Here is an 18,837-nt window from a genome sequence, read left to right as displayed (position 1 = left end):
TAATGTATGGGGATAGCAGTCAGGTATAGTACTACCATGATAATGCAATGCGTACATACCGCCGGTTGGCTGTTGTGTATCGGTTAATTGCCAAGTTTAGTGGCCTACTATCTGTTCGTTTCATGGTATTCTCCCCTAGGTAACGACCAACGCGGCATAGCAACAGCAGAGCAGATTGAAGGTTTCACGTTCTGGTTAGTGAATGGGGATGCCTTCACTAGGATTAAGAAAAGATGCAGCAGCCCGCCAGACATTTCCATTGCATCCCTTGATCTCCTGAGTGATGTATCTTGGCAAGGCGTCATTTCTTTGGGCTTAGATCACCTTCCCATAATTCTCATCATTGACCGAACACCCGACTTCATAACGTTTAGTGCCGGACGTTTATCAGAGAGTAGATCAATCGCCGCTTCAGTAAACTGAGATCCCCCTCAAATGTGCTAATTGCTGAGAGGAAATTCCGAGATATCATTAACGCAGCAGCCGCTCGCTTTATACCAGCCGGTCGAATATAAGATCTTCAAGCCGATGGAACGTGTCACATTCAGGAGCGTACTGAGAAGGCTCACAGATGTTGGACACTATGTAGACTGGCAGTAGGATCGAAATGGACCCTGAATCAGAGGATAATCTACTGGCTCTACAGGAGCGTGATTAGATCAATATTTGCTTATGCCTCAGTAGTTACGTGGACAACGATGGAGAAAAAGTGCAACGCAAGGTCAATACAACAGGTTAACAGAACATGTTGTCTTGGCATAAGCGTAGCGATGAGAACCACACCCGCCTGGGCACTGAAGACAACTCTCGATATCCGACCCAAAGACATACATATTTAGTGTGAGCCAGACACTTCAGCTATGAGACTTAAGGCGATGGGAAAATGGATAGAGGAAAGGAGCAGGTGATACTATAGCGATATAATCGAGGCGACGATAAGAAACCTGGAAGGAATAGAGAAATTTCCGATCGGATTCCTGAGATGACACTTGAGGTCGAATGCAAGGCACTCTGCCAAAGGTACAGTCTTGTATTGACGGAACTCTGGTAGTGCCATCTGGAAGTTCATGCTACACAGATGGGTCAAAGCCAGATGACAGAGTGGGCCAGGGGGTCAACATTAAAAGCTCCAGGGAACTGAGATCTGACTTCGGCTAACTGACCATAATACGGTCCTGCAGGCGGAGATCGGGCGAAATGTGTGAGGTGGTGTGGTATTAAAATCGAGTTTAAACATCCTTACGGCCAGTAAACTGGCCATCGGTGCAATAACAACCAGGATGGTAAGGGCACGAGCAGTCTTAGAGTGTAAGGAGATTAATGCCTTCTTTGAGGATGTCATGCATGGATTGGTTGCTGGGCCATAGCGGTGTAATGGGCGAATGAAAGAGCAGACGATTTGGCATTGAAGAACAGAGGACTGCCTTCAATAAACTTGGTTATGTTAGGTAAGAGTGGCAGTCCTTTACAGACTCACTTAGACAATTTTAAGTTCATTATGATACCACAGTAGCGACAGACCAAGGCTTTTGGCGGGAATCGAATCCACAACCCCTGCATTGGTAATCCAAGCACAATACCAACTCGGTTACCGGGGCGCCCCGTGGTATGGAGAACAATTAGGGATTTTGTAAGTAGAACGGAATTCCATTGAATAGAAATGAGCCAAGATACCGGCAGAATACATTCGGGCATTCCGCAACTCGTTTTGCCATATCAGTAAAAAAATGAATTTCGATATTTAAATAACTTTCACACCAAATGTCATTTTAATCAATAGAAAATATTTGTACACAAAACCAGTAAGGATAGGCAAAAGTCGGGCTGACCCGACCTTATTATACACTACACCTACCCTACAACTATAAATTCTGGCAATAGATATATGTATTTTATAGCTATATCGAAATCAGAACCGACTTTTTTCGAACAAATCAATTGAAAATTGTTGTTTCTACGGCCACATAAGTCCAAATCCGGCGATAAATATATATATAGGAGTTATATCCACATCTGAACCGATATTGATAAAATCTAGCAGGCAGGTTAAGGTCAGTAACAAAACAATCTGTGCCAAATTTTATGCAAATCGGTTGAAAATTGTAGTAACTATGGTCATTTAAGTGCAAATCGGGCGATATATATATATATATATATATATATAAAGGAGCTATATCTAAATCTGAACCGATTTTAATGAAATCTTGCAGATATGTTAAGATCGGTAACAAAACCATCCACGCCAAATTTTGTGTAAATCGGTTGAAATTGTAGTTACGACAGCCATTAAAGTGCAAATCGGGCGATACATATATATGGGGGCTACATCTAAATCTCAACCGATTTTTATGAAATCTAGCAGATATATTAACATCAGTAATAAAACAATCCGTGCCAAATTTTGTGCAAATCGCTTGAAAATTGTAGTAACTATGGTCATTTAAGTCCAAATCGGGCGATACATATATATGGAAGCTATATCTAAATATTAACCGATTTTGATGAAATCTTCCAGATATGTTAAGATCAGTAACAAAACAATCCGTTCTAAATTTTGTGCAGATCGGTTGAAAATTGTAGTTACGACAGCCATTAATGTGCAAATCGGGCGATACATATGTATGGGAGCCATATCTAAATCTGAACCGATTTCGATCAAATCTTGCAGAAATGTTAAAATCGGTAACAAAACCATCCACGCCAAATTTTGTGCAGACCGCTTGAAAATTGTAGTTACTATGGTCATTTAAGTGCAAATCGGGCGATACATATATATGGAAGCTATATCTAAATATGAACCGAATTTTATGAAATTTCGCATATATGTTAAGATCGGTAAGAAAATCACCCACGCCAAATTTTGTGCAGACCGCTTGAAAATTGTAGTTACTATGTCATTTAAGTGCAAATCGGGCGATACATATATATATGGGAGCTATATCTAAATCTCAACCGATTTTTATAAAATCTTGCAGATGTATTAAGATCAGGAATAAAACAATCCGTGCCAAATTTTGTGCAGATCGGTTGAAAATTGTAGTTACTAAGGCCATTAAAGTGTAAATCGGGCGATACATATATGGAAGCTATATCTAAATCTGAATCGATTTTGATGAAATCTTGCAGATATGTTAAGAGCGGTAACAAAGCCATCCACGCCAAATTTTGTGCACATCGGTTGAAAAATTTAGTTACAACGGTCATTAAAGTGTAAATCGGGCGATACATATATATGGGAGCTATATCTAAATCTGGGCTGATTTTTACCAAAATCATTAGCGTTCGTCCTTGAGCTAAAAAAGAGACATGTGCAAAATTTCGTGACGATTAAATACGGACAGACGGACGTGGCTAAATCGAATCAGAGAGTGATTCTGAGTCAATCGGTATACTTATCAATGGGTCTAGCTCTTCTCCTCTATAGCGTTGCAAACAAATGCACAAACTTATTGTACCCTGTACCACAGTGGTGGTGTAGGGTATAAAAATGTGGTTGTGTCAGGTGGCCTGTACAGCGATCTTACCATATGAGACTCAAATAAATGATGCTTGAAAATAAAGTACGAAACGGACAATCAAATAGGGTAAAAATTTGTCATCAAAGTTTAAGGTCAAGCTTAGAAGTGGACATCTACCCAAAGAAAAATTTCCACCCCAAAGCCCTCTAGAAGACATTAGACCATTGAGAACAGCATGAAACTCAACTCAAATATATTTTGAGAAATATGCTGTTATCCAAAAAACATATAATAATTTGGTCTAGCAACTATTTCCAATATCCAAAAAAATGCTTAAATGCTTGGAAACTCTAAGAACAACCACGTACATGCCACATTCGAGGACTACATTGTGGCTTGTGGCAGTTATTGTTATAATACACATCGTGTATGAATGTACATATATTGTTGGAATTTTATGTGTGTTGGCACTTGGGCCATAGGAAGCTAAAGTCTACTACTCCTCATTCCTCGTATTCAATCTAAAATGTCCGAAAACCTAACCAAAGGCATTAGCAGCAGCAGCAGTAGCTTAGGGAGCCATCGAAGCAAAAGCTAACAGACTTTTGTCCCATTTTTTGTATTAAGGCTGAATGGGTGTTAAGCTGTTAAACGTTTAGCTGGGGCAAGGAAGGCTGCGACAGCGTTGGAGGCGAAGGCAACGGCCAACAGCACGGAGAGCGTGACCCCCACTCAGTAGGCCACTACATTTGCCATGGTAATGCAGTCATTTTTTTGGGGTTCACGGTGTCAGACGGCAAGACAAGAGCCAACACTCACTCGGTCGGTCGGTCGAATGGCTGGTGGTCCGTTGGCATTTTTTTTACACTCAGTGAAATGTTAAAAATAGTTAAAGGAAGAACTCTTTTATACACACATACACGCGTGTTTTAACCGTAACAGACAGCACAGAACATAGACCCAAATTAGTGGCCAATTCCATAAATATTCGGCTGGTAATGGCTTTGAGAATTTTAAATAAAATTTCAAAAATACTACGACACGAAAATGTCTCATCTATTAAAACGTACCAAGAAGTCATGCATTAAGGTAAGTGTCCTCTACACAAGCTCCACAACAACACCAACAACAACGCCAACTTTCGTGGCAAATGGCAAAAATGGACGTTTTAAAAAAACAAAAAAGGCTGTCTAGACCTTTTGTGTTGTGTTTTGTTTTAGAAAATATGAAACAAAAATCAATAAAATTGATTGTGAGATAGGTTTCTATAAAATAATTATCCTTGAAGGTGGCAGTGTGTGTGTGTACGGCCAGTAAAATATAACGGTTATTTAATGGCCACTATGCAGGCCAAGGTATAAATTGGAGTATACTTCAGTGAACAAAACCAAATTCCTAAATAAGGAGCAGTACAGCAGTTTGTGTGTCATTGTTGGTATGCCCATAGGGGCAAACAACGTGTTTTGGCTATTAAAATATTTAGCAAAATGTATCAAAAGTCTTTTTAAAACATTAAATGAATAGCAGAAACAAATTCTTGAAAAAGTTCATAGTTGAGTAAAAACTAACTCAAACACTTTTGCACGTAATTTATTTTATGAGCGTCTGTGGCATTTACGAGCCCACGTGTTTATTATTGGGGCTTATTGCCGCTGAATTAATTTTTTGGCTTTAAGAAAAGTGAACATCTATCCAAAACTTACTCGAAAATATAAAATGAGTAAAAGCGAGTTCGGCTGGCTGAATCTTGTATACCCACCATAGATCGCGTGTGCAAAGTTCTGTGAATGACTTTATATTCGATATGGACCGTACTTGTCATGACTATTACAACCCACAGAAAAATATCACCTTCAACATTTCAGACAAATCAAGTAATAATTGCGCCTTCCAGAGACTTAGGAAGTCAAATTGAAAGACCGGTGTATACGGCTGTTATATCAGTTTATGAAACGATTTAAACCATACTTGGCACAGTTGTTGTAAGTCCTAGCATAACGTATGGAAGCTAAATCAGTCCGATTTTCACCATGCTTGGCGCAGTTGTTGGAAGTCATAACAAAACGCAACGTGCAAAAGGCTACACAAATCGGATACGAATTGCGCCCCCTAGAAACTCAAGAAGGGAAATCGGGGGATCGGTTATATGGAAGCTATATCAGGTTATGGACTGATTTAGACCATACTTGGCACAGTTGTTGGAAATCATACCAAAATGACGCGTGCAAATCTAAATCGGATAAGAATTGCGCACTCTAATCTGCAAGAAGTCTAATCTGCCGATCGGATTATATAGCAGATTTATCATTTTATAGGCTGATTTGACATAGTTGTTCGAAATCATGACAAAACGCAGCATTCAAAATTTCAGCGAAATTGAATAAAAATTGCGTCCTCTAGAAGCTCAAGAAGACAAATCGGGAGATCGGTTTATATGGACGTACATGGCTAGATCGACTTAAAATGTCTTGACGACTTAAGATGTCATGAGAGGTGATGAATTTCCAAACATCGTGTTCTATGACGAGAAAATTTGCCAATTGAGCAATTCGCAAATTCCTAAAACTATCGTGTTTACTTAACCGAACTCACGTACTAGAATTTGAGCCTATGAACGGCCACCTGAAGTAATTTTCCATCTTAACGAAGGTGAACCGCCGATGGCTGTTGTTGAATCGTTTTTATCCATAAACGATTCATCGATGTTTTCGCATAAACGATTCATCGACCGTCATTATCTATCGGCAATATTAATGTTGAGCAAGCAGGCGCTTTTGATGATCTTAAATGAGGATACAATGTGATGTCTGTTGGTCAAAACATATATTCGAAGTTTCCAAAGAAGGTTTCAAGTGCTTGAGCTTTCTTAAGCAGTGCAAAAAATATTTCACTTCCTCTGATCTTCTCAATATTTATACAACCTACTTCAGTCCTAAGATCGAATATAACTCCCATTTATGGGCGGGAGTCCTCCTTGGTGCTACTTGACCGAGTTCAGAGGAGAGCGAAGGTTTTCATCGGCGATGGTAGGGTATCCAACTCTATTGTTTCCCGTAAGCACTGTCGGAATAGAGGCAGCTTGGCGCTGTTTTATCGATACAAACTGAATAAACACTACTTCCTCTTTCCCCTACATCCCCCAGCACATACCCTGCATGTTGGTTAAATAAGAAAAAGAGAGCTAAGTCTTTAGAATAAGGCTCGAAGGGCAACGAATGATAGATGGGTTATGAGCATTCCAAATTATGTCACCTAATCTAGACTTGAAAAGGTCTATCAGTCTAAAAAAGTGTTGGTAACACTCCAAATCATGTGGCCTAACCTAGACTTGGAGAGGTCTACCGCTTTGCTGAATCTACTGAATTGTTCAACGGTAGGTACTAGAAGGCATCTTCCTTCTCCTGTTCCTGTGCTATCGCAAAGGACAAAATCGTTTAAGTGAATCTAATGGCAGACTGCCACTTAAATCTGAACTAATCCAACCTAACCTACCATGCACTGTGTGACATTATTCCGGCCCGTGAGGTGCTGATCGCTATCCCGTGCCGGGGCTTACTCTTTTGTCTAGCTCTGCACTGCAGAATGAATATGAGGGCTACACTTATGGTGTTTCGTTGTTCGTTGGAGTGTTTCCTGAGAAACGTTATCCAGGAGTAGTGTTTTCGCATCAGATATCGTCTATACAATTGCCGGAGTTTACTCTGTTGTCTGGCTCTGCACTGCAGAATGAATATAGGGGCTACTTCTGGTGTGCCGTTGTTCGTTGGAGTATTCCCTGAGAAACGTTATCCAGGAGTAGTGTTTTCGCATCAGATATAGTCTATACACTTGCGATTTTTGAATGTGCCCTACGTACCCAGAGTGGGCCATGTATTGTCCTAGCCAAAGGAGCTCGTTAAGTCGGATAACGGTTTTTACCGATCATCTGAACCATATTTGAGTCGGATATTGGGAGGCTTTAATCAACTCACTGTTTTGAGTTTCAGCGAAACCGGGTTATAAATGCAGCTTTTATGGGCTCAATACTCTAAATGGGCAGATCGGTCTATATGGCAGCTATATCTGAATATAGACCGATCTGAACCATATTTGAGTCGAATATAGGGAGGCTTTAATCAACTCACTATTTAAAATTTCAGCGAAACCGTATAATAATTGCGGCTTTTATGGGCTTAAGACCCAAATCAGCAGATTGGTCTATATGACAGCTATGTCTTGTGTTTCTATTTTCATCGAAATAGGATGTTAATGCGTTTATTACGGGCATAACACCCTAAACCAGCATATCGGTCTATATGGCAGCTATATGTAAATATGGTACGATATGGGCCATATTCTGTTTGAATATCGGGGGCCCTTGTACAACATCCTGTTTCAAATTTCAACGAAATCGGACAAAAATGCGGTTTTAAGGGCTTAAACCCCTACATCGCCAGATCGGTCTATATGACAGCTATATCCAAATATAGTCCGATTTGGCCCATTAATAAACTTAACCTGCGTATAGAAGAAATACGAGTCTGTGCAAAATGTCAACTCAATATTTAAATTTTTAAAGACTGTAGCATGATTACAGCAGACCGGCACACGGACATTGTTAAATCATCTAAGAATTTTACGATGATCAGAAATATAAATACTTTGTAGGATCGGAAATAGATATTACGATGTGTTGTCGGAATGACTAAATGAATACACCCCCTATCCTATGGTAGTGGGTATAAAAAACATTATACTAAAGGATGGTCCAGCGGTTGCTTTTTTATATATGTCCTATTTGACCTTTGACATCTTCGTAAACGATTTGCTGTTTAGGAAAATGTGTTAAATAATTGGTTGGACAAAATGGGCTACTGCAAGAACTGTCCAGGTGTTCCAATTGTTCCAATTGAAAGGTGATCCATAATTACCGAAATTGAGATTCACTGCAATAAAAGCAAAATTAATAACACAAAATTTTCTTTGGCCAATCTTTAAAACAGCTATCCTTATCCCTATGCTGATCTTCATTCTCTTTCTTTTTCATTTGCAGTTAATGCGCAAATTATCAAACAAACAAATTTTCCTAAAACGCTTGGAAGAAGAGGAGATTCCAAACGATGTGGACATATCATTAGAGGCAAGAGAGAAGGATGTCAATCAAAATGTGCAAATTACACCAAAAAAGAGATCATCGTGTTATAAAAATCCCAAAAAGGATGACCATGAAGAGGATATCTCCAAGGAGAATGTAAAAAAGAAATTAGCCATACATTTTGAAGAATTGAATGGCGAGAAGCCCGTCCTACAAAGTTTAACCTCTAAACTATTCCTTACCGCCGATGGTTATGAATTTCGAAGATTGCAACAATTACGCAGTGATACCGCCTCTGAAGTTGTACCCTATGATCCTCAATTTAGTCGCAACACCATAGAAGAGGAGAAGGAATCGGAGGAGGAGGGAGAGGAGACCAAATGCAAAAGGCCCACCTCTTTCATAAACGATGAGTATCTAAATGATGATGAGAGTCCCAAAATTGAGGTTGTTTTCGAAAAAGTCAAGTACAAAGAAGATGTGCGATATCTAAGACACACACCGTCCACCTGTAGCCTAGACAATTACATAACAAACGATGAAGATGATGCCGACGATAAGGAGAATATTTTGAATACCACCAACAACACCATTACAAATACCTACTGCGGCAATGGCAGTATCAACCCAAACTGTCCACAAACAGAGAGAAATGAAAGCGATTTTATCCACACCAGAGGCCTTGAAATACACAACAAACTCTATATCCATGATGTAGATGAGGATTATCGGGAGCAGGATCAACCACAATTCCATAATCAACAACAATCAAATCATTTGCTTCCACCACTCAATGTTAGTTTAGGTTGTATCACCGATGGCAACTACCATCAGCTTTATATTGGCGAGGAGAGAGATTATTTTTACAAATTGACACCGGTGGTTAAATGGGACATCAATGGCAATTCCCTGGAGGATGATGATGATTTTCCCACTTTCGATCTCAATGCCAATGACTCGCCTGCAAAATCAAGTTTACGTTCAAGCTCCACAACACTTGAGACCTGGTTAGATGTGGAATGATGTGATAAGCAGAATGCCATGGTGGAGAAAGAGCAGGATGAGAACGAGGAGGAGAAGGATCATCTAAGATGTTATGATGATTGTCGCATACATTTTATATAAAGTGCCCTTAAAAAGTTATCATTATGCCTAACTAATCATATAGATATGTACATTTATATTCTGCACAAGATTCCTACTAAACGCCCTGTTTGGAATAAAAACTACTTAATTATGCAATATTACAATTATTACCCAAGGAAAAAAATGGTACAAGGATTTTTTTAATTGGAAGCAATCACAATGATCAGGTAAAAACGACTTAATTTGAGACAAAATTAATGTCAATGCCCAAATCAGATGAGGATACCAAAAATACTCACTATTCAAAATTTTTATCAAATCGTATAATAACAAGTATTTTTAGGGTATAATACAACACACTGTAATAAAATTCTGCGAAATCGGTTGAAAATGCGTCTTCTATGGGCTCGATAGGACGTAGGGGTCCCTAATGGACACAGTTGAGGTTGTGGAAGCAGGCCAACGGAATAACCCTCGTAGCAGACCCATTATCCTATAGGCAACGCTGGACGTCAAGAACGCCTTTAACAGCCTCAGGTGGACGTATTGTGGGCCATGAAAATGGACTTTAAAGTGCCGGAGTATCTGATGAGGATCATGAAAAGTTATCTGAGAGATCTGGTGCCCTCTACACATCCACCGAAGGTATGGGGAGGCGCTGCACAAGGTTCTATACTTGGGCCCAACTTCTGGAACGATAGCTATGACGGCATACTGAAGATGAAGATGCCAGTAAACACATTTATGGTCGGATAAGCAGACGACATTGCCGCTGTTATCACAGCAAGGAATGTGGACGAGACGCAACGAAGATTACAGCAGGTTACGATCAAGACTAGATCTTGGTTGGAATCCCACGGGCTACAGCTGGCAATGCAAAAGACTGAGCGCAGGAGTAGCTCAGTCGAGGAAACACATCTCCACAGAGGTAGATATGCGGAACGAGGACGTCGTCTTAGCTACCAGAGGGCAAGTGAAATACCTGAGGGTACGACTCGACACCAAACTGACGTTTACAGCCCAGACGCAGTACGCGGCGAAGATAACGGCCCAATTAGGGTGATTAATGACGAACATTGGAGGACTTCTACCACGCAGGCGCAAGCTAATGATGGAAGCTTGCAATAGTATTATTTTATACGGAAGCGAGATTTGGGGCAAAGCCCTATAAACCAGATGCAGGACTAAGGCGCTGCTTACGGTACAGAGGACGGCCACTCTAAGAGTTACGTTATCTTAGCGAACAGAGGCTGACCCCGCAGTTCTCTTCATTGCCGGCCTACATTCCTAGAACGGATGCAAAATATTTGAAGCCAAACTAACTGACCCCAACAGGAGTCCATATTGGAAGATATTCGACAAGACACGATAAGACACATTTGGCAGTCAAGATGGAATATTGACACGCGAGGCAAATGGACCTTTCAGCTCATCTCCGATATACGACAATAAATCGATAGAAAGAAAGGTGACGTAAACATTTATTTGACGCAAGTAATATCAGGAAGCGGATACTTCCGCAAGTACCCACACAGAATGGGATAATGCAGCTAACCTTTCTGTATCTACGAAAAAGAAGAGGTGGTGGATGATGTAGACCACATAGTCGTCCGTTGTCAACGCTGGCGCAACACGATTGGTGAAATAAGAGCGGAAAACCTAGCAACGAAGATGTGCAGCAAAGAGGATAGCTGAAGAACTGTGACAACTGTTTTCGAAGAGATACTCAGGTCAAAGAAAAGAGACCTTAACGCTACATCAATGCTATATGGAGAGGACACCTGGACTTAGGAACACTTAGATGTATGACGTTAGTGCTACAAGAGGGATCCACCTAGAAGTAATAAGAGAGCGATGCAGAAGTGGTTTACATATCCCGAGAGATAAGGTGGGATTTTAGCCGGTAGAGATTGAGCCCGGCATTCGGCAAGAGGCGGCATTATGCTCAAAAAGAATAGGCTCAAGATCTTAAATCGGGAAATCAGCAGCTATATTCAAATATGATCCGACCTCGGCATGGGTATCAAAAAATCATTTTTTCATGGGCTCAAGGCCCTAAAGTTTCAGCGAAATCGGGCAATAACTGCGTCTGTTAGGGGCTTAAGAGCTTAAAACCCTAAATAGGCAGATTGGTATGTATGTCAGAATTGCAACTCAATATGTCAATTGGTAAAGGCTCTAGCGTGATAACAACTGGCAGACGGAATGACAAACACACACGGAAATCATTAAATCGTCTTGTAATTTTACAACGATGTTTGACTATATTTTGTGCCATAAACAAATATCCATCTTTTGTATTCCTCACAAATTCTTGCAATTTTATCGTAAACAAAGTCTCAAAGTTTTTCATAAAAAAATATTACCTATTAAAAATTTTCTGTCATTTACATCGGTAGTGTGGTGGATCAGGTTTAAGAAAGGTTTGCGTGTGTTTTCGTTGAGAGGGTCTTGGGCCAAAGTCTAAACGGTAGCCCTGTGAAATCGGAGATATACCTGTTCACAAGCACAAGAAAAATAGGTCTATACTAGAACCTTTCGTTCGCAGACAGAACGATTAAAATCGAAACGACTTATGTACCCGAATGTGATCTGGACGAAAAACTGAACTGAAAGTACCACATTGAGAGACTTGAGGAGAATGCTCATAGATGTTGGTCACTATACAGTAGAGCCATGGGCTAAATGTAGTAGCAGAATTCCAAAGTGGTCATCTGGGCCAATGAAAGTGTGATCAAACCGATTTTGACATACACATCGGTAGTATGGTATACTGCAATGGAGATGAAGGTTTTCAAAAATTCTCGTAGGAGGGGGACTTGGACTTGAGCCGGGGTCTAATCGTTGAGACGGCGCAGATATGCCTGTTCATTAGGAACATTAATATCTGTCAAAAGGAGGACCTTTCATACCTAGACAAAACAACTGGGAATGATTACAAACAGGAAATTAAATTGGAAATATCATATACAGGAAGGTACGAATAAAGTTCCTAGATATTGTTCACTATGCAAAAGTGCCATAGGATTGAAAATGTTACTGAATCCCAAGATGGTTCACGGGATTCTGTATGTTGACCTGGTATTATGTTGGAGAGGAAGCACAACATTAGAACATTACAAATGGTACAAGGGACATATTGTCTTGGCTTGAGTAGAGCTATGAGTACTACGAGCGCACGTATTAGAATTTGAACCTACGAACGGCCACCACAAGCAATTTTCCATTTGCAGTGAGTTGTAACGGGAGTGTGGTCATATCGAGTAAAAGTGAATGGATTCTAAAATTTAGATTAATTTCACACATTTTTGTCATTAAATCAATACAAATATATTCACCTTATAGACCGATCAGGATAATATTTGGCAAGAATGTCGGGAATATTAACACAAGTTAGTGTGCCAAATTTTAGCGTAATTTAGTTTTTATGGGCTTAAATCGGTCGATTTGGGGGAGTTATTAAGATATAGTTGGATCTACACCATACTAGGCACGGATGTAGAGGGCACTGTGCAAAATATCAATGAAAACAGGCAATAAATTCGGCTTTTATGGGCCTAGTATCTTAAATCGGTCGATCGGTCTTTATAGGAGCTGTATCCAGATATAGTCCGATATATCCCCTTTTCGAATTTAGCCAAGTTCGGCCGGGCTGAATCTTATGTACCATCCACCATGTATCACATTGGTACAGTTCTTTGTCTCTCTTTATAGGCCAAAAAAAGGATAATGAAAAAAATTGCTGTGCTATTGGAGCTTTAGCCGATATTAAACCGATCCGTATCATATTTGCTTTGGATGTTGGAGACCGTATTAGAAATTATTCTGCTAAATTTCAGCTAAATCGGAAGTAGGGGAAGTAAAATCGGTAAAACGATTTATATGGGAGCTATATCATGTAATGAACTGATTTAGGCCATACTTGGCATATTTGCTGCAACATACCTCATGCAAAATTTCACCCAAATCGGATAATAATAGCGCCCTCTAGAGACTCAAGAAGTCAAAATCCGAGATCGGTTTATATGGGAGCAATATCAGGCTAAGCGAGCGATTTTAGTCAAATCGGAAAAGAATTGCGCCCTTTGGAGGCTCAAGAAGTCAAAATCCAAGATCGGTTTAATATGGCAGCTATATCAAAACATGGACCGATATGGTTCCTTGCCAATCCCAACAGACCTACACTAAGTATTTGTGCAAAATTTCAAGCGGCTAACTTCATTCACTCGAAAGTTAGCGACTGACGGACGGACAGATGGACGGACATGGATCAATCGACTTAGGGAGACAAGGCGATGAAGAATATAAATACATTGTTGGGTCTAAGATCAATATTTCGATGTGTTACCAACGGGATGAAGAAGTTAGTATAGAAAGGAAATAATAAAGGCGTGAGTGTGAGCGAATTGTGGTGTACATGAGTCTGAATGAAGTCTAAAAATGTTACCAAGGAGTCTAACATAAAACCGTTAGCTAGCACGTTCTTCTGCAAAGACAAAGAAGGGAATCTGATAATTGATGCAGACAATGTGTTTGGGAAATTGACAGAATATTTCTCCCATCTGCTAGTGTCCCATAATGGCGGCGAGGAGGAACCATCGAAGAACCATCCCCTTACGATGGTCAATCACCCGACTGAAGAACAACAAGGCAGCTGGAGCCAATGGGTTGCCTGCTGAACTATTTAAGACCGGAGGCGACACGCTGATAAGGCGTTTGCATAAACTCATCTCCGCGATACGACTAGAAGAACGTATACCCGATGGTTGGAACCTCAGCATACTATGTTCAGTACACAACAAAGAAGTCAAGACGGAATGTGCCAATTACAGAGGAATAAGTCTCCCCATTGCAAATCTCTGAAGTCAACGAGATAATTGGGTCCAGTTTTATACCTGGCAAATCCATCATGGACCACATATTCACATTGCTCCAAATCATGGAAAAAAACACTAGGAGGATAGATCAATACTTACTTTCTCTTTGTAGCCTACAAATCCGCTATCGATAGCGCTATAATTATTTCAGGTATTTCAAGCCATTTCTGAATTTGGTACACCTTCGAAATTAATAAGATTCTGCGGTATGATGCTTTTTGAGTAAGAATAGGAAGGAATCTCGTAGTACCAATCAATACCAAATGAGATTTTAGACAAGGATACAGCTTATTGTGTTATCCCTTTAATATCCTATTGGAGAAGATTATACAAGATGCAGATGAATCTATTCTAATCACGGCTAATGGTACAAATGTTCTGTCATAGCCTAATAAAGTAAAACAAAGACCTTAATCGGCACTTGATTATAAGATGGAACCACGCCGTACCTTTAAACAAATGCTGATCAGTGACAACTATAACTTCACCGTTTTTATATTGGTGCCACAACAGATAAATATATTAAATAAATTTTTAAAAAAGTTTATTATTTTTTGTGCTCATTTTAACTCATTTTAAGAAATTATATCAAAAGTCGTTTCCCAAAGGGGTTGTTGCTGCTAATCAATTCCATTTCTTCCCTTGTCTTCGTTCTAAGACTTATTCAACGCCCCGAACCCCATTAAGTTGTACCATTTCTTATGTTACTAATTAGAAATTCACATAAAAACTACACATAGAGTAACATTTTCCAAGTATGTACGTATTATTGAAAATGCTCGTAAAACATTTTCAAAAATAATAATAATTATTTCCTTTGAAAAAGAAACAAGCAAAACAAAAATCATCAAAAGAAGAAAAAATGGTGGCCAACATATACCCCCTCAAAAAATGACGAAATAGAAGAGAACAACAAAAGCACTCGTAACTAAAATCTATTGATATGGACACGTGGATGGGACAGACTGAAATGATGACTTGGGGGGATGGATGTCGTCGTTGCAGTAAGGAAATTATAAACAATATTTTTGTTACTCTGTTTAGCTACACATGTATCCATTAATATTATATGTATCTTCGTATAAACATAAGAAGCATGCATAAGTTACAGTGGCTCAGAGGGGAAAATTGGAAAGTGCTAGTAAAACCAACAATTAAACCTTTAACTGGCTACGTGGTGGTAAATTTACACCCTTTACCCATTTTTGGTTGACAACTCCCGCCTTTGTCAATTTTGCGATCCAGTTCTCTCATTTTATTGTGTTGGTTAGACCGATGAGTTTTGGTTGTTGTAAGGGCAATATGTGCGGAGTGATACTTGTGCTGGTGTAAAATTCACCACACATCGACTTTCATGACATTTTTTCTTTGAAACATTTTTAGCACCACCTTGCCATTAGGTAAACACTTCACGTTTCAAAGAGTAAATTCAAGTTATATCAGATAATGGACCGATTTGGAATATTACCGAAAGTCAGAGCTCGGTGCGGCAAATGATAGCAAGTGTAAGGTATGTGGAGAAAAAGAGGATGAGCCATTAGAAATTATCTTATATCATTGTCCGGCTTTCGCGGCTAAAAGACACCGGCACTTAGGTGGGGACACAATACCAGACATAAATCAACTAAGGGGCGTGGTATGGAAAACAATTAGGGATTTTGTAAGCAGAACGGAATTACTGACTTAAATTTTCTTATTCGAGATTACTTTTTAGTTTTTAGAGCGCACAACAAGCCGATTACTGGCTTAGGTGTATGTCTATTGTGGCATGGGGCGGATTAAAATCCGCACCCTCTTTTCAACCTAGCCTAACCTAAGTTATCGTACAAAATTGTAACGCCATCTGTAGGCTCAGCATGGATGTTGGCAGTAATGACAAAATACCGCGTGCAAAATTTAAGCCAAATCGCACATATGTTAAAAATCATAATCGAAGTCGAAAATTCTAGCCAAAAAGGTTAAAAAGTGGGCCTTCTAGGGGCTCAACAAGTCAAATTGTGAGATATGTTTATGTAAGGTTAAAAACCAATTTAGACCGTTATAAGCATGGGCGTTGGAAGACATTAGAAAACCAAAATTGCAAATTTTGTCCGTGAACATTCCACTAAGGAACAGGGGCAAACTTCTCACATATCAATGAGTGCAGTCCGATTCAAGTTTTAAGCTCAATGATAAGGGGCCTCCTTTTTATATCCGAGACCGAACGGCGTGCCACACTGCTACGCCTCTTTGGAGAGAAGTTTTACATGGCATAGTACCTCACTAATGTTGCCAGCATTAGTAGGGGAAAACCACTGCTGAAAATTTTTTTTAAGGTCTCGCCAGGGTTCGAACCCATGCGTTTTGCGTCATGCTAACCTCTGCGCTACGGTGACCATTAGAAAACACCCTATACTAAATTTCAGCCAACTCAGCGCCCTCCAGAAGTTCAAGAAGTCGAATCGGGATATCGGTTTTTATAGGAGCTACATACATTGAGAAATGAACAGGCAGAAAAAAAACTGGAAAAAGAAATTTTATTTTACAGAAAATTACATCGAAATTTTATTTTTATAGAAAATTTAGTCGATATTTTATTTTTATAGAAAATTTAGTCGATATTTTATTTTTATTGAACTAGCTGAACCGGGCCCGCTCCGCCGCGCCCTCTTTTCCTCTATATGGAACAAAATATCCTTGAAATAACTATTTTTGACAATTAAAGAGCTTTTAGTGAAATACCATGCTATGAAAAGAGTATATGTATATCGCTTGACTAACAGTATAACAATATAAATGCGTTTATCTAAATCCCATATGACCTTTATAGGTCTATGAAATCGCTCTGAGGGTTTAGGGTCATTAACGTTTTGGTGTTAGATATACTCCATTCTTAAAAGTTTTTATTTCAGCGCGATATTGTCATGAGGTCCACCAAAAACTTAGCCCTGAAAATATATTAACATCGTGCTCTTCTCTCAAATATCATTTATTTCATACATTCCCATTGGCCTCAAAATTGGATATCAAATTCGTTCTCCAATCTCAAATACTTTTTATTTAAACCTCTTACTGCAAAAGTCAACAAATATGTCCAGTTTTGGGTATAGGCCCTAAAAACTACTAATATCGAGATCCACTCCCTTTAAGACCCAAATTGTCATGGTAAGCAAATACGTTCTATTTGGGGTTGTTATGGGGGTGGGACGTCTCCATATTTCCTTAGTCGGCAAACATGACCGGTTTGGGGGTGTTTTGGGGGATGGGTCGGGCATTACGTAACTAGGCCTTTAAAATATATATCAGATTCATGTTCTACTCTAAAATACCTCTTATTACAACCCCATATTGGAATGGTCAACAAATTCGTCCCATAGATACTTTTTCTCGAATATTGTTATCAAATTCGTGCTTTACTCCCAAAGACTTTTTATTTGAACCCCATATTTCTATGGTCGTAAATTTGTCCCCTTTGGGGGGTGTTTTTGGGAGGGATGGCTGCCCAAAGACTTAGCCCCACATTTGAATATCAGATTCGTATTCTATACTCAAATACCTTTGATTTAAGCCCCATATTGCCATGGTCAGTGAATAAGTTCTGTTTGGGGGGTGTTTTGGGGAAGGGGTGGACCTCCAGAAACTTGGTTCCACATTTGGATATCAGATTCGTATTCTACTCGCAAATACCTTTCATGGTCGGTAAATATGTCCGGTTTGGGGGTTGGGGTGGTCCCCTTAACTTTTGACCGGTTTGGGGGTGTTTTGGGGGATGGGTCGGGCATTACGTAACTAGGCCTTTGAAATATATATCAGATTCATGTTCTACTCTAAAATACCTCTTATTACAACCCCATATTGGAATGGTCAACAAATTCGTCCCATAGATACTTTTTCTCGAATATTGTTATCAAATTCGTGCTTTACTCCCAAAGACTTTTTATTTGAACCCCATATTTCTATGGTCGTAAATTTGTCCCCTTTGGGGGGTGTTTTTGGGAGGGATGGCTGCCCAAAGACTTAGCCCCACATTTGAATATCAGATTCGTATTCTATACTCAAATACCTTTGATTTAAGCCCCATATTGCCATGGTCAGTGAATAAGTTCTGTTTGGGGGGTGTTTTGGGGAAGGGGTGGACCTCCAGAAACTTGGTTCCACATTTGGATATCAGATTCGTATTCTACTCGCAAATACCTTTCATGGTCGGTAAATATGTCCGGTTTGGGGGTTGGGGTGGTCCCCTTAACTTTTGGTCCGACAATTGGATATCAGATACGTTTTCTTATCCTGAGTACGTTTCATTTGAATCCCATATTGTCGTGATAGGTCTAAATATATATTTTTAGGTTTTTGGGGTGAGGCT

General features: G+C 39.6%; 1 protein-coding gene across 1 annotated transcript; it reads left to right on the top strand.

Annotated features, from left to right (window-relative positions):
• Positions 1-3,965: 3,965 nt before the first annotated feature.
• On the top strand, positions 3,966-9,774 carry LOC106087081 (uncharacterized). The gene is made up of 2 exons (XM_013251988.2): positions 3,966-4,547; positions 8,491-9,774. Exons 1-2 carry the CDS (start codon positions 4,506-4,508, stop codon positions 9,553-9,555), a joined length of 1,107 nt encoding a protein of 368 aa, XP_013107442.2. The 5' UTR covers positions 3,966-4,505; the 3' UTR covers positions 9,556-9,774.
• The last annotated feature ends 9,063 nt before the right edge of the window (positions 9,775-18,837 follow it).

Source organism: Stomoxys calcitrans, chromosome 5 (assembly GCF_963082655.1).
Source record: "Stomoxys calcitrans chromosome 5, idStoCalc2.1, whole genome shotgun sequence".
In the NCBI taxonomy this organism is placed as follows: Eukaryota; Metazoa; Arthropoda; class Insecta; order Diptera; family Muscidae; genus Stomoxys; species Stomoxys calcitrans.
Note: the sequence above shows the minus strand (reverse complement) of the source record. Positions and strands in the feature narration are given on the sequence as shown.